This window comes from Mandrillus leucophaeus, unplaced genomic scaffold (genome assembly GCF_000951045.1).
Source record: "Mandrillus leucophaeus isolate KB7577 unplaced genomic scaffold, Mleu.le_1.0 Scaffold181, whole genome shotgun sequence".
In the NCBI taxonomy this organism is placed as follows: Eukaryota; Metazoa; Chordata; class Mammalia; order Primates; family Cercopithecidae; genus Mandrillus; species Mandrillus leucophaeus.
This window is the reverse complement of record NW_012101821.1, coordinates 1,048,773-1,066,067: the sequence shown is the minus strand read 5'-3', so window position 1 is coordinate 1,066,067 and position 17,295 is coordinate 1,048,773. Positions and strand designations below refer to the sequence as shown.

Here is a 17,295-nt window from a genome sequence, read left to right as displayed (position 1 = left end):
TTTAACTTTTCATCCTCCGTTACATTAGTTTGTCTCGCACTTTGAATGGATATTTTACTCATGCATGATTTTGTAACATCTATGTATGGTCATTTAAAAACTACTGGTTTGCGGCCGGGCATGGTGGCTGACACCTGTAATCCCAGCCCTTTGGGAGGCCGACGCAGGTGGATCACGAGTTCGAGACCAGCCTGACCAATTTGGAGAAACCCCCGTCTCTACTAAAAATAAAAAAATTAGCCAGGCGTGGTGGCGCATGGCTGAAATCCCAGCTACCCAGGAGGCTGAGGCAGGACTGTTGCTTGATCCTGGGAGGCGGAGGTGGCAGTGAGCCGAGATTGCGCCATTGCACTACAACCTGGGCAACAAGAGCAAAACTCTGTCTCAAAAAAAAAAAAAAAAAATACTGGTTTGCTAAGTTATGCAGGGCTTCCAAGTGTTGATACATTTCACTAATATCTTTCTAAAAACTATTTTTGTTAGTATCACCATAGATATTAGCAGAAAGTCTTTGTAAGTAGTGGGAAGTTGCGAAACTCGTGGTGGATACAAGTTTTCCAAAATTCTTACTTTCTTTTCAAAGCCTGAATTTTATCATTGGTAATAAATATTGCCAGTTGTTTTCCATGAATTGACAGGTACACTTATTTTTAAGAAAAGGTCTGCCAGTCCCCAATCTGAATAACCAAAGTTTGGTATCTTTTCAGGTAAAAATGGTGTTCTGTGAAAAACCAGCTAAATTCAGCTGACAGCTCAGACAGTCTTATAAATGCTTTTTCTTGAAACTGCTCTCATGCTTGGTATTACCACAGCAAAAGTGCTTTATGCATAGTTCCCATTTCCTCACATAGAATAATAAAAAGATGTGCAAATGAAGTAAATTCATAAAATAATTGTTACTGTTTTATCAAGCATTCTTTGAGTAAAACTGGCTTAAAAAAAACACACACACAAGTGTATGGCAATGAAGAATACAGTTAGTACAGTTTAGTGTTACTACCTTGAATTATGCTAACAGTTTTATCCATTATTGTTTTTGCACCATCAGTGTAAATGGCAACACAGTCCAAAAGAAAAGTAACATCTTAATATTATCATGAAAATAGTTTGACTTCATAGACTGCCTGAAAGGGTCTTGGGGACCTCCAGGGCTCCAAGGCCACACTTTGAGAATTGCTGAACTAGAATAATCTTAAGACTTGGTACATATTGGGTATTCCATAAACTGTAGCTATCATCATTGTGGTGATATATGACTAAAATAATTTTATACAGTTTTCTACTTCTCATTTCTACGATAAGCGGGTGTTGATGTTCACAAAGTAATTAAAGATACTTTTGTGCTTTGTTGATACGTTGGAGGTTGTGACTTTTCTATCAGTATATTGGTGTCCCAGGACCCTTATGCCTTAGTAAAGGAAAAAGCCCCCTGTAGACCTTCAGGTTCTCAGATATAAAGCACCTGCTGTCCCATAAGGGGGAATCAAAAACTGAGATGGTCTCAGGTAAACTCCTGTACAAATCCAAATGTCTTAGTTCCCTTTTCTTCATCTCTACCTTTTAAAATAATTTTTAGTTTTCAGGGTTTTGTTTGTTCAGTTGGGCCTACTTTATCTGTAGTCTGGACATTAATTTCATTTAATTATATTAAAGATTAGAGGGCAATAGCTGGTTAAGGTCATGTTTTGTAGAGAGAAATCCAAATGTAGATAATGTTTTACTCTGAACATTAATATTGTTAAAGGCTCTCCAGTGAATTCTTCTAGAATCGTTCAGAGGGAAATAGATCTGCTGTATTTTATTTGGTGCTACATTGACCTTTAGGCACTAATCAAGAGCTAGCTATAATTACAGAGAGAAAATGGTTAATTGGTATATGAAATCTTACCATGTAGCAGGCTTGGAAGTATAAACACACTTGGAAGTAACAAAAGTCACACTGTAAATTAGTATAACTTTTTTCATAAGATTTCATTAAAATTAAATTCAAAAACTATTTGGTGCCTATTAAATGTATGAACCAGGGGAGAAGTTAAGTATCAATTATTAGAAAGCATTATGGCATCATGTTAGTTAAGAGCATGAACTTTTGAGTCATAAAGATCTAATTCTGTAGTATATGGATATATATACTTAGCATTTCTAAGCCACTGTTTTCTCATCTGTAACATCAAGTTGATAGTCATTTCTTATTAAGGTTATTGTAAAGATTAAATGAAATATCCATTCTCACAACTTGAGTAAGCAGTCAATAAATGGTAGCTAATTAGTAGTGGTGTATTTTATATGCTGTCATAATAACCTCCTACCAATTTTAATTCAGTTTAAATTCCTAATATTCCCATGAGGTAGGTAAAATGGATTATCATTATCACATTATATAAGTGAGGGAACTGAAATTTTAAGAAGTTAAGAGGCTTGTTTACCTACCCATAATTAGTGAGTCCAAACTTCAACTCAAGCCAACAGTCTTCAAATGCAGGGTTTTTTCACTGTTAACACTTGGTCAGTAAAGATCTTGTCTCAAGTAACAGGGGAAACACATACACCGATCTGCATGACCCAGCAGGAATAGCACTATTCTGTCACAGATGACACCCTCAAGTGATAATAAACTGAAGAAATTTTGCATAAAGCGTTAAAAAAAGAACTGTTATTTTGAATTGAGTCTTCAAGAATTCATTTTTTTTTAATTGGAAGAGTTTACCTGTTTATAGAAAGCTTTATGTAAATATAGAAAAGTATAAATGAAATAAATTCTGTAAGATAATTTAAATAATTTTGTTTTCCTCATCTCTTCTCCCCACCCCACCCAACCCTAGGCTTTAGAAAAGAACTCAGGAATTTGGAAGCAGACTATAAATCTCACGAATTCCACCCAGAATCACATTTACAAATAAAAAATAATTTGATAAAAAGGTAACCATAATTTTTTTCCCTAAATACATGTATTATAGGCACATTGTTTATCAGAAGGGCATAAATACATATTATTACTTTGAAAGCAATGGGTCTACAGTATTAAGATGCCTTTCTTATTGGGAATCGTTAATAGAATGTGGATCTAAGGATAGAGAGCTTACAAAGTACCAGGTACAGTATCTGATTGTTTCAATCCTCACAGCATTCTTATGAGGTAGGTGATATTTTCCGAGAGAAAATTTGAAGCTTAGTTTATAGTATCATTAACCCTCACCTTAGAAAATAACTATTACCTAAAGGTAATCTTGATTAAATTATTTTAAACTAGTATACAGCCAGGTGTGATATGGTGGTACATGTCTGTAATCCTAGCTACTGAGGAGGCTGAGGCAGCAGGATCACTTGAGGCCAGTTTAAAGCCATCCTAGGCAACATAACAAGACCCTCGCCATAGCAAAATAAAGTAATATACTATACTACTACATATCAAAATTTAAGTACTTCTACCTCTGTTGCCTTTAAAGTTCAGAATGTTGGTGGGGAGATGTTTTAGGGTACTGTTTGACTGTTAACACTTTCCTCAAATTCTATATATTGTAACAAATAAATGTAATTTTAGTGTTTTAAGTTGAAGTGAGTTTTTAAAATTATATTTCTAATTATTAGAAACGGGATTCTGGTAATGATGGCTGTTTCTGGTAAACACATATTCTGACATAAAGAGTTTGGATTTGGAGAGAGTTGAAAATGTTAATGGTTGCAAACGTCTTTCCATTTTTGTGGTTTTGTTGTAAAAATAATATAAACTGTATTTTGGGAAAATCAAACTACAAAACTTTTTTTCCCCTAGTTTCACATATTTGCATAGGGTGTTCTAGCTTTGTTTTTATTTTCATATTTCAGATCACATGTACATGAAAACAATGGAAAGTTATTTCCTTCGTCCAGTCTACAAATACCCAAGGACCATAATGCAAGAGAACATGTGCACCAGTCAGATGAACAGAAACTTGAAAAACCAAATGAGTGCAAATTTTCTGAGTGGCTTAATATAGAAAATTCTGAGAGAACAGGTTTGCCGTTTCGCGTTGATAACTCTGCTTCTGGGAAGACAGTGAACAGTAATGAAACATCTTCATTATGGTCTTCACACCTAAGAACTGTTGGGTTAAAGCCAGCAACTGCTCCTCTCATCCTGCAGCAAAATATCATGGATCAATGTTACTTTGAGAACTCTCTATCCACAGAATGTATAATTCAGTCAGCCGGTAGATCTGATGGGTGTCAGATGCCAAAACTTTTTTGCCAGAATCCACCACCCCCTTTGCCACCAAAGAAATATGCTATAACCACTGTGCCACAGTCAGAGAAAAGCGAATCTACACCTGATATCAAACTTACAGAGGTGTTTAAAGCTACCTCTCATCTTCCGAAGCACAGTTTAAGTACAGCTTCAGAACCAAGTTTAGAAGTGAGTACACATGTGAATGATGAAAGACATAAAGAAACATTTCAAGTGAGAGAGTGTTTTGGCAACACACCAAACTGCCCGTCCAACTCCCCAACTAATGATTTTCAGGCAAACTCAGGTGCCGTTGATGGATTTTGCCAACCAGAACTAGATTCTATTTCTACGTGTCCAAATGAGACAGTTTCCTTAACTACCTATTTTTCAGTTGATAGCTGCATGACAGATACATATAGATTGAAATACCATCAGAGGCCCAAGCTCGCTTTTCCAGAGAGCAGTGGCTTTTGTAATAATTCACTATCTTAGAGAGAAAAAGGACTAGGACCTGTGTTACAAAATAATCTTGGTTCAAGCTGCCCTTCTGAATAAAGATATAAACCTAGCATACATTCTAATAGATAACTGGTAAAATTGACCAACTTTTACTTCTCAGAGGCCATTTAAATATAATAGGAACCTACTGACCAAACCTAGTGATAGATAAAATTAAAGCCCGTGGCATTTTTAAAGTTGTTAATCACTATACATATGTATATGTGTATACACATATCTAATTTTATGATCAGTTTATTAGATATTTAAGAAATTCCCTTTGAATAGTCTTGGCATGCCGTGAAAAATAGAAAATCAGGGAGATACAATAATTCATTCGTTACATGCTACAGTTGAATAAAAATTAAATTTGTCCCCCTATTTTGTGGCCAGTAGACTGGGAAGCATTAAACTAACCAGTACTCATGTGTGGAGATTATAAACTATGCTAATTGAAAAGTACCAGATGATACATAGCCTGGTACTTTTTTGTCAAAGAATTGCTTTATGAAGAAGCACTTTCTAATGGGTAACCAGAAAAGGGCTTCACCCATTTGTTTTTGACTTCTATGATAGTCACTGCATATGATCCCTTTAAGTGTCTTTAAAAAAATGACTTGTGAATTTGATAGCATTTGGGGGAAGAAAAGCCTTATATGATTAAAATTTGTAAATTTTCAAGATCAGATAGAATTTAATTTTGCTCCTAGAACTTTTGTCTTCTGAGTATCTACCTAAATTAGGCCTTTGACTATTTATAGGTATTCATAAATACTACTTTAGCCATGTAAATTAAAAAGTTAAAATACTTAAACTTTAGTATATTTATTTATCTCGTTACTCTTTTTTCTAATTTTGTATGAAATATGAAAGATCTTTATTTTGGTTTGGTTTACTTTGGGTTGCTAACCAGCAGTGTTAGGAATTAATGTAGGGCCCCCACTGGTATGTCACTGTCATTGCCTACCTTTTCTTTGCTGTAGTATTACCTGCTTATAGGTTGTCAACCCATTTTATCTGAATTTGAAAATCTATCTACGTTTCCAGATTAAATTTCTACCTTTCGTATAGAGTTTAATTTTAACAAAATGTTTAATTGAAGCATCCTTACCTTTTATCTACTTTGAACAAATAGTAATTTTACCCCAGCTACTTTTCATGAAGAGGGCTTTGAAAATTAAAGGAATTTTTATTATTATGGTAACCTTACGAGTAAAAATAAGTTACTTTAATTGCCTTATTTCATTAGTTGTCATTTTATTTTGTACTATGCTGGTAAACTAATTGTGGTTTAGAATAGTTTTATGTTCACTCCAGATAACTGAGAAACAGAACAAAAATTTTCCTTACATTCCTAAATGGATAAACCTCATAAATATAATTCAATAAACTAGTAAATGTAGCCACTTGACTGATTCCATAAATCGTGTTAAAACATTCTAAAATGTTGTAAATAATTTAATGTGAATACTGTTAGATAAACAGAAAATAACTGCTTATAAAAGTCTAACTAAAAGTTTAACCAGTTACCAAGTCGTGGCCCAATTTTATCTTCTACCTATAGTTTTTACTAGCCTTTTTAAACTATAATAGTGAGTGATCATTACTTTATATTCTCATAAGTTAGAAATACTTGAATCCCAAATTAATTTTATCGTTTAAGAAAACTTATTTTTAACATAATTTTTTAGTATGGAGGGTTTGTAAATAAAGTTTGTAAACCTGTATTTGAAATACCAAAGTTTTTACTGCTTTTACAACACTGTAAAATACTAGAAAAATGGGCTTCAAGTTTTTTAATAGCTGTCAGAAAGTTTGTGTAGTTTTTTTTTTTTTCTATTTGGTTAAGATGTGAGTTGGAAATGTATTATTTGAAACATTTAAACTAATTTTTGTATTTAACAGCAGTTTCAGAGATTTGTCTTTTCAACTCAGTTGAGTTGTAGACATCAAATAGAAATGTCCAGTTTTGCCTCTTTTGTACAGTTGAAACCTCCTGACTCATGTACTGCTACACAAACTAGAAACTGACCATTTATTTTTATGTTGATTCAACACTCCAAATACAGATCGATATATATATATATACACTAATCATTTTATTTCATGTAAAATTTTTACATCTAGGGTGCCTATTTATTTTTATAGATGTTTTCATCCAGATATAAGCTCATTATAACTTTGTAAATAATTCAGCCAACAGTTGTAATGTTTAAAATACTTACCTTCACAATGTTATATTTTCATGTGAAATCAATTTCTTCTCATCCAAAAAAATTTTAAGATAAACTGATTTTTAAGTTTATATGATTGGACTTCTCTTTGCATTCATGAACTGTGCGTCACCCTCCCCCCAACATGGATTACTATGGGTTAAGTCACGGATACTTGGAATTTCACTGATCATGAAATGTTATCTATCACAGGAGAGATCCTAAGAGTTAAACTCCAGCAAGGTCTAAAGCACAGCTCCTTAGAAAAAGAGTTGGCAAACTTTCTATAAAGACAGAAAATAATTTAGGCTTTGTGGACCATAATATTTCTGTAACAACTACTCAGCTCTGCCTTTGTAATGTGAAAGCAGTCATAAACAATATGTAAATGAATGAGCATGGCTGTTTTCCAGTAAAAGTTTGTCAACATAGAAATCCAGATTGCATATAACTTTCATGTTATGAAAGTCTTTTTTTTTCCCCCCAATCATTTTAAAATGTAAAAAACATTCTTAGCGCACAGGCTGAAGTCTCCAAATGTACTCTCATGCCACTTATGGACTCAGCATTTGCAACTGTTTACATCCTGACACGTTCAGGTTAAGCCCCCTAAAAACTATCCCTTGAAACTGCTAATAAGCCAGTTCATTTCAAAAGGAACTACTAAAACAATCATTTCACTTATATAAAATGGTGTGAATTTACAAAAGAATTTATCAGAGTAAAGTCACATTGATTTTCTTTTGATGTCTTTTTTTATGTTTTGTTAGCAAGTTTGCAACTTCTTGGTGTTCCATTTATCCACTCCTTAAAAGCCTTCAAACTGAGGGTAATGTAAGCAGTCACTATACTTGCTATGGCACTTTAATTGTAGGTACAATTTCTTATCTATAGGAAAGATTCAAACTTCATACTGCCACCAATTTTAAAAATTTTAAAAACTGCCAATTACAGTCATGTCATATTACTAAGTCAGGGTTCTCCATAGAAAGAGAATCAACAGGATATATATAGAGACATATAGAAATAAATATATTATGAGGGATTGGCTCACATGATTATGGAGGCTGAGAAGTCCCACCATCTGCTGTCTGCAGACAGTAAGCCCAGGAAAGCCAATGGTGTAGTTCCGGTCCAGGTCCAAAGGTCTGGGAACCAAGGGGCCCTGCTCCATGTCTGAAAGCCAGAGAATCAGGAGAACCAATGTCCAAGGATAGAACATGGATGTCCCAGTTCAAGCAGAGAGAAGACAGAATTTGCCCTTCCTCTGCCTTTTTATTCCAGCCAGGCCCTCACGGGATTGGATGATGCCCACCCACAGTGGAGTGGATGGCTCTTTTTTATTTGGTCTACTGATTCAAATGCTAATCTCTTCTGCAAACACCCTCATGGACAAACCCAGAAATCTGGGCATCTTCTAGCATAATCAAGATGACACATAAAATTAACCTTCACACCAAGATCTCTCCATCTTCACTATACTAGAAATTTTCAGAGTATCTGGTAGTTGTGGTAGTAGGCTGATTTTAGGCTCAAAAAGACAGTATGGATTATGAGGCTCAAAAAGACAGTATGGATTATGATCGGAAGTCTGTGTGTGACCTAACAGTAAACTATGTGAGAACTGTTAATCACCTCACAATCTCACTACCAGGTAATTTGTTACAATAAAACCAAACTCAGCTATATAAGTAAACACTTACTAGACGAAACCATTAGCAAGCAGTGCAGAAACAGTTCACACAATTGATTTGGTAAACTCAGTGAAATCCCAGTTCTGTGTTCCCACAGATGTTTCAACCATACCTTCCATAGATGGTTCTCTTTAGGTTGATGCGGCAACACCTTAAAGGCATGACTGCTAACTTTATACTCAGGAATTATATTCCAGACTTGACTAACTCTAAGAACCATTTTGAAAGGTAGGAAGATACACAGAGAGTTTACCAGATCTTATTTCCTGTTTAAAAGGGAAGGAAATATTCTCAAAATATTTAAGACAATTCATATATACTGAATGCAACTAATTTAAACAAGAGACCACTTTTACCATTCCTCATGTAAAGCCTTTAGGGCTAACAGGAATATTTTCTTTTTGAGACGGGGTCTCTGTTGCCCAGGCTGGAGTGCAGTGGCCCCATCTTGGCTCACTGCAACCTCCACCTCCCGGATTCAGGCAATTCTTATGTCTCAGCCTCCCGAGTAGCTGGAACTACAGGTGTATGCCAACATGCCCGGGTAAATTTTTTGTATTTTTTAGTAGAGAGAGGGTTTCACCAGGTTGGCCAGGCTGGTCTCACAACTCTTGACCTCAAGTGATCCACTGCCCTTGGCCTCCCAAAGTGCTGGGATTATAGGCGTGAGCCACTGCGCCTGGCCAACAGTAATATTTTTTATTAGCTACTACAGCTTAGAGTAGCTGCTATGGGAGTGTGGTCTTTTTGATTAAATACCAGCTGATCAACCCTAGAATGTAAATTCTTGTTTTATAACATTTAAATTTAAATAACAGTAAGAATGTAAGCTCTATGAAGGCAAGAATGCCTTTTTTTTCTGTTCACTGCTGTGTCTAAAATAATGTCTGGCTCAAATATTTGTTGAATGAGTAAATATGCTGACTTCGCTGAAGTATTTAAACAAGTTACAGATATTATAAAAATAAATGTTTTGGGCACAAGCACACTTAATGCAACAGTAATAAAAAATAGGTTTGAAACACATAATCCTTCATTCTAGGAGGCTCAAGAATTTAAAAGGAAAAAAGGGGGAAGATACGCAGGTAAGAGGGCATGCATGCTAGCTTTCCAATACTTTGATATTACCTGCTTTTTCTAAAACTGTATCAACCTGTCACCCACCCATAACCTATCTTTTCATAACAGATTCCAACTAAACATAAAAATTAAAACTGGAACTTAGCCTCTATGCAATCTAAGAATACTTTGTTCCCTCTCTCAAAATCTTTCCCTGCTTTTGAATAACTGGCTTTTGAATTCATAAAAACCTTCCCTTATTAATCACCCTATTACTTGCATCATATTAAATCCTGATCAACTCTTAAAACATTAAAAGACATTACTATATTTGTTAATGAATACACAAGACCTTTAAGTATAAATGCTTTTATATTCAGCCCCTGTAAAGCCATTAGATGTTGTTGGAAAGTTTTTAAACACGAACCAAATGGTTTAATTTTAACAACTTAGCTAGGAATGGGTGAAATCCTACCCATTTAATAGAGTTCTGCAAATTAGTAACAAAGTGTAAAATGAAAGGAAGGGTCCCTTGGAGATGTGAAATTCTTCTGTTGAGAGTCTTGTCTTCTTTATTCAAGAAGTTTGTAGCCATTTTCAGAATTCACTCAAGAACCAACTTCTTAATTTAGATATCAGCAAACGAGTCTGTAAAAAGCAAGTATTTGTCAGCAATATTTGCTTTATCTTCCCAATTTTTAACACTTTATGCCTATTTACATATGGACAAAAGAAAAAGAAAAGCCTGGAACATTTCTTGTAAGGCCTCTATTTTCTATCCAGAGCTGAAAATTCAGGTCATAAACACACATACACACACACACACACACAACCCACTGTATTTGAGATTATTAGTCTCTACCAAAATAGGGAGAGTAAAACTCCCTTTACAAAGGGCTCGACGATAATTTTATACAAATCCCTATCCCTTTTGCCATCCTCCCCATTAATCCCTCTGGCTCCCCTACCCCCGTTTTTTTTGAGACAGGGTTTTGCTTTGTTCCCCTAGACGAGTATAGTGGCGCATTCACAGCTCACTGAAGCCTCGACCTCCCCAGCTCAAGCAATCCTCCTGTTTCAGCCTCCCAAGTAGCTGGGACTAAAGGCGTGAGCCACTGTGCCTGGCCCTCTCTGTCTTCTCTAAGTTACCACACCATCCACGAAATCAGACAGCGAGGCTTAAGACACTCAACTCTTGGTGAAAATATAGGATGGGGGTGGGAAAATTGACTGCCTCTCAAGAAGTGAGAATTTCAGAAGTAACTCATAGGCATGGTGACTGAGAGGAGTTAACAGTGAGTGAACAATCAACTCCAAAGTCCAGGAGAGCTGTCTAGATGGGCTACACTGCTCTTCTCCCATAGGAGCCCTCTTTCATCTCACTGCTTCTCCTTAGCTTGTCTCTTATCACCGTCTCCATTTGGTGTCCGCTTCCTCCTGCCCTATTCTTAGAGAATATCCTCTGCCAGAAATGTCTTTTCAGAGCGAGTGGCGATGAAAATGGAGAGCATGAGTTTTACAAGTAAACTACAGAATTCTGTGACTTGGTGTTTTAGGATATGTGGATGTGTGTAAGAAAAGGACAAAGTGTCTCAGGTTTCTGGGAGGTAACGGTGGATAAAGTTGGCGTTTACTGAGATGGGAACACTGCAAGGCATGTAAATTTGGGTAAGAAGCTGTCAAGAGTTCAGTTTTGGACATGTTAAGTTTGAGATAACTGCGTAGTCTGCTCATGTTAAAAAACAGCTGTATAGTAAAAAACAGCTTTCGTTGAGCACTTACTACTGCCAGGCAACACGCAAATCACTACGATCTCAATCTTCACTACACCCCTATGACCTGGGTCACTAACGGTTCCAAATGGCAGATGAAAAAATAAAGCTCCAAAAAGCGAAATAACTTCTCCGGTCGCTTCACGGTGCTGCAGGAACTCAAGCCTAGCTGGTTTCACGCCAAATCACGAGAAAATATGACGCCAAGTTTTCTGCACACTTCTTTGGAGACTCCCACGGACGTTCAAAAGAAGAACATTTTACTCCTAGTCCTTCTCCCCCACCCACCCGACTGCGCCACTCACCAGCTGCGTAATCTTGGACATATATAAACTCTGGAATTCAGTCCCCTCTCCGCCCAAAAGAGAGCAAATTATCTCTAAGCTCCTTACCACTCCAATTCTGCATTCAAGATACTCACCATGGCAAAAAATACACAAAGAGAAACACCACCACATCGAAAAGGATGAAGAGCCAGAGGTCCAACCAGTAGGAGTGTTTGGGAAGCCCGTTTGCCCCAGACCGAGGCCGCACATCAAGGTTCTGCCCCGCTCCCTCGCTCAAGCCTCGCCGCTCCCGGAGACCATCTCGACCATCAACACCCGGTGCGTCCACCTCCATCTCGCTTCTGCAGCTTCCTAACAATCCTAGAAACTGAAAAATGCTTAGATTCCTGGACTTTGGTGTTCGCCGGACCGGAAACTGAGCGGAATCCGGCCGCCTGCGCAGTCCGCCACTCACCGGGTTCCGGAAAGCACTCTGAGCCTACCCTTCCCAGCGCGCAGGCGCCTGGCCCGGCTTTCCGCTGCCTACGTGACCGCGGACAGGAAGCGCGGCCTCTGCTTTGACACTAAATGAATGGGCCGGCCTACTTCTGCCTCGCGGCGTCCCAAGCCGCAAGGTGGTTATTCAGGTTTGGTTGGAAGAAATACACTCTCGTCCCACTGAAAGGCCCATTCCAGCCAGGTGATGGACTCCTCCCTGGAACTGCCCAAGGTCACCTCTCCTATCCCTGTATTCCCTTTGGATCTTTATGCCAACGTGTTAGGAAGGACCCCTCTGGTGGGTTTTGTACTATCTCTAGCATTTTACACTTAGTATTTGAAACACCACCAGTGAGGTGGACGTCCTACTCACAGGACTGAGTTTCCAAAAGGGCCAGAGACCAGCACGTATTTTGCAGGTACTTCAAGGGAGTGGGTTTAAGAATAACCTGGCCACGCCCCCTGTAATCCCAGCACTTTGGGAGGCCGAGGCAGGCAGATCACCTGAGGTAAGGAGTTCGAGACCAGCCAGGCCACCATGCTGAAATCCCGTCTCTACTTAATATAAAAAAATACAAAAATTAGCCGGGTGTGGTGGCGGGCGCCTGTAATGCCAGCTACTCGGGAGGCTGAGGCAGGAGAATCGCTTGAACCCGGGAAGTGGAGGTTGCAGTGAGCCAAGATCGTGCCACTGTTGCACTCCAGCCTGGGCGACAGAGCGAGACTCCGTCTGGGGGGAAGGGGGACGGGGAAGAATAATCCAAAGGTTATTTGACTTTGAGTGTGAGCCTCAGCAAGAATAGAATGCTAGCAGGAAGAAAATGACCCATACTGCCTGGATTTTGCCTAGTAGGTCCAATTTCAAATATTCTCTTTCTTTTCGCATTATGATTCCTGAATTGTTCAGAAAATATGGGCACCCCGATATATAAGTGGTTCTCTTAGTGCATAGTAAATGGAGATAAGACGGTAGTTGTGTTTTTACAGAAAGTCATTAAATCGTCGTAAAACTTTTTTGAAGGGGCTGTACTGCATTTTATAGAATTAGAAAATGAAACACAAAAGGAGTGAATTGTCTAGGGTTACTAAAAAAATTATAAAGCCTAAAATTAACTACAGATCCAGCAGTCTTAAATAAGCTATTCCATAGCTTCCTAACCTTGCTCCAATTTGCCTCCAAATCAATTACCAGGTTTTAGAGACACAGATAGTATATGACCTTTCAAGAAAAATGCTTTGTAGATTCTGGGATGAGAGGGTCATTACCTGATAATTAATTAGATTGTGTGCTGTAATGCAGATTGTCTGATGGTAGTAGACAAAAAGATCCTGGGCATAAGTGGCATTGAATCTTTACAAAAATTAGGAAAGGCAAGTAAACAATTGCCCTTACCGGAGATGGAAGCATTCTTCTCGCTGACAAGGTAGGATCAATTACTCCTAGTTATTGAAGTAGGATTGATAAAAAATTATTGAGATTATTAGTGATGAATAAGCATGACATAAACTGAACAGGCCTTGAAGTGGTTTTAAACTTGTCCTTGGCCCAGAGCCACATGCTCATCATGAGGGGATGTTGATAGTATGATCTGATCTTGAGTCAGGAACGTCTGTCAGACTTGGAAGAGTAAGTAATGCAAATAAGGAGGGGTTATTTTAACTAAATTCAGTTGAAAGATTCTATTTCCGACTTTACCCTTGTAAGAGTCCCACTGATTGTTGATTATTCCACATTACAAAAATGAGTTTAGAGTGTGTTGTAGCTGGTTTTGAACTACTGGCCTCAAGTGATCCTTCTGCCTTGACTTCCCAAAGTGCTGGGATTACTGGCATGAGCCACCTTGCTCCGTTGGCATTTGCCATTGTCGAAGCAATTTAAATTTTAAAAAGTACTGTACAGAAATGCAGGTTCACTGTCAATCATCTACTCCTCTGCACTTGTCCAACCACCTTGAACTTTCTACTTCACATGTTCAAGTGAAAAATATGCACTAGGGACTATAGATTGAATCATTGCACTGTAACCATGATCCAACACTTCCATAATTCTGTCAGCAAAATTAATCTGATTGGGCTGGGGTGGAGAAAGTGGTGCATGAAAATGCTATAACCATCAGGCCAAAGACAGCTAAGTGTTTTTAAGAAGACGTTACAAACCTTCTGAACTTCAAGTGCAGTAAGTTCTCAGGAGGGAGATGATGGTGAATTTTGCTTTAACCTAAGGGATAATGCAAATTTTTCTTATGCAGCTCTCAAACTAGTATGTCCATGTGATAAAGCATCCTTGTGATCATCCTAGGAATTAAATTAATTTTACAGAATAACCTCTCCAACAGTGGAGAATTTGGTTACTGTAATTTTTATCTGGAAGTATGTGTGTTTCTCTTAAATTATTCTTTCTCATCGTAATTTCATCTTTTCTTCCTTTTCAAATTGAGTACCTGTCCTAACAACAGCCCTGTTGATTGGTACCACAGGTTACTTCTCCATCTTCTGGGTCATTTTATTTATTCATTTTGTTGTTATTGTTCTCTTAAATTCTTTTTTTTTTTTTTAAATTGAGTCTTGCCCTGTTGTCGCCCAGGCTGTAATGCAGTGGCATGATCTTGGCTCTCTACAACCTCTTTTTTTTTTTTGGAGACGGAGTCTTGCTCTGTCACACAGGCTGGAGTGCAATGGTGCGATCTTGGCTCACTGCAACCTCCGCCTCATGGCGTCAAGCGATTCTCCCTGCCTCAGCCTCCCGAGTTGCTGGGATTACAGGTGCCTGCCACCACGGCGGCTAATTTTTGTATTTTTAGTAGAGACAGAGTTTCGCCATGTTGGCCAGGCTGGTCTTGAACGCCTGACCTCGGGTGATCCGCCTGCCTCGGCCTCCCAAAGTGCTGGGATTACAGGCATGAGACACTGTGCCTCGGCTGTTCTCTTTCATTCTAACTCCTTTGTATATCTTCCATAATTTTCTTTGTTTAAGAGTTGTACTATCTGCTGGGCGCTGTTGTTCACACCTGTAATCCCAGCACTTCAGGAGGCCAAGGTGGGTGAATTGCTTGAGCCTAAGTGTTCAAGACAAGCCTGAGCAACAAGGCAAAATCCCTTCTCTACAAAAAACAGTTAGCTGAGTGCTACACCTGTAGTCCCAGCTACTTGGGAGGCTGAGTTGGGGGGATCGCTTGAACTGTGATCGTGCCACTGCACTTCAGCCTGGGTGACAGAGCAAGACTCTGTTCCCTCCCTGCTCTAACAAAGAAAGAGTTGTACTATCATCCTAACTAGGTTGCACCTTTTATCTTTATCTTGGCCTTAGCAGTTCCCACCTTTATACTCACAATTAATCTGGCTCCACTCTACTCAGCCAACCTGGTGCCCAGGAAACATTCTTTGCTCCAGTCAGAGTGCTTTCTTCCATTTTCCTCATGGAAGCTATTCTCTTGGCCTCTGGGCTTTGGTGCATGTTTTTCCTGTTATACTGGAAATATAGTATATTTTTTCCAGCATTGGGGATTGCTTTCTCACCTGTCTAAATCCTACTCCTCCTTTGAGGCCCAACTTAAAGTGCCAATTTCATAAAATTTCCTTCACTACAATTCACACTGATCTCTCCATTCTTGGTATTTCTACATACCAATTGTGAAAACTTCACATTTACAAGTCACATTTAACTTGTCTCCACCTTCTATGTCATGTTTTCTTCTTGAGGAGAGGGTTATTTTTTCAAGATGAAGGCAGTGAATGAAATATTTGTTTCCATAGATTTTTGCCTTCCTTTGGCACCTATTATTTCCCTCTACATTCTGTAATGGCCTCATATTAATGGAGCTATTTGTTAAATTGGTCATCTTTCAAAATTTCCCTACCTCTGGCTCAAAAAAACACTGAAATTTTCTTGATATTGTCTGGCACATTGGCTTGCTTTGTAGGAATTTTATGTAGATTTTCTCTCCTGTTAGAGTATTAAGTTTTGTTAATTTGTTTTGAGACAGGGTATTGGTCTGTCACACATGCTGGGGTGCAGTGGTGCAATCAGAGCTCATGGCAATCTTGAACCCCTGGGCTCAAACAATCCTTCCACTCAGCTTTCCCAGTTGCTAGCACTACAGGCACACACCACCATGCCAGGCTTGCTTTTTATTAATGTTTATTTTTGTAGAAATGGGGTTTCACTATGTTGCCCAGGCTTTTCTCAAACTCCTGGTTTCAAGTGATCCTCCTGCTTCAGCCTCTCAAACTGCCAGGATTACAGGCATAAGCCACAGAACCTAGCAAGTATTAAGTGTTCTTTAAAGGAAAGACAGTATTTTTGCCATCTTGCAAGCTCCACAGCTCTTCGAACAGTGTCTTCCACATGGAAGAAATTTAATGTGTATTCAACAATATTTTGTTATATTCTGCAACCACTAACACAGTCCCAGTCAAAAAAATACTTGTAAAATTTTGTGTTTTAGAACATAATGGTGTATGATACCAGTGGCATCTAACACTACTGATCTGTACTCTCAGCGGGGATACTTTCTGAGATGTTTTGAAGTACTAGTAATGGATATGTGCCAATCTTTTCCCCTTTGTGGATTTTCCTTCTTTAATTTCAGTCAATACTTTTTAATACCTGCTGTGTGTCAGGCATTGTCCAAGGAGCCATAAGAGATACAGAAGCAATACCAACCGATTCATTAAAAATACTGACTAAGGACATATAACAGAACAATGATTTTTTCAAACAGCATCACAGAGCCTGGGGTTCTGCATAATGATTTGGGTATTTGGAAGGCTGAGCAGAACTGGCTGTGAACACATTAGTCAGATACAATTAAACCTCTTTGTGCTACTTACTTACACATATATAAACAGACTTGAACCATAAAAACTTAGTTTTATTTATATTTTAGAGTTTCATACAAGATTTTATTTCAAAACAAAGCATCCTTCTGCTTTTAAAAGTTTAAAAACAACTTCAGTAGAGCAGAGCTTGACTAGTAGGCACAAATGACAAAGATGTTGAAACCTACAACTTTGAAATTTCGTTAAGCTAATCATCAGCAATCAACCTGTTATTTGTTTTATTGAAAGGTATTAGAGAGGCAGTCATTG

At 38.1% G+C, this 17,295-nt stretch overlaps 2 protein-coding genes across 2 annotated transcripts in view; one reads left to right on the top strand and one right to left on the bottom strand.

The window, feature by feature from the left end:
* Nucleotides 1-7,010, top strand: part of USP53 (ubiquitin specific peptidase 53) — a 78,154-nt gene extending 71,144 nt beyond the window's left edge. The window contains exons 17-18 of the mRNA XM_011977600.1: nt 2,823-2,919; nt 3,826-7,010. Of these exons, the coding sequence (XP_011832990.1) occupies nt 2,823-2,919; nt 3,826-4,699 (971 nt within the window). The 3' untranslated portion in view covers nt 4,700-7,010. The remainder of the gene's footprint in view (nt 1-2,822; nt 2,920-3,825) is intronic.
* A 2,168-nt stretch (nt 7,011-9,178) lies between these two features.
* LOC105537911 (chromosome unknown open reading frame, human C4orf3) lies at nt 9,179-12,206 on the bottom strand. Its single transcript, XM_011977598.1, has 2 exons — nt 11,865-12,206; nt 9,179-10,319 (listed from the first exon to the last, which is right to left on the bottom strand). Coding segments are annotated over exons 1-2 (201 nt in total). The 5' UTR covers nt 12,065-12,206; the 3' UTR covers nt 9,179-10,318.
* Between the last annotated feature and the right edge of the window lie 5,089 nt (nt 12,207-17,295).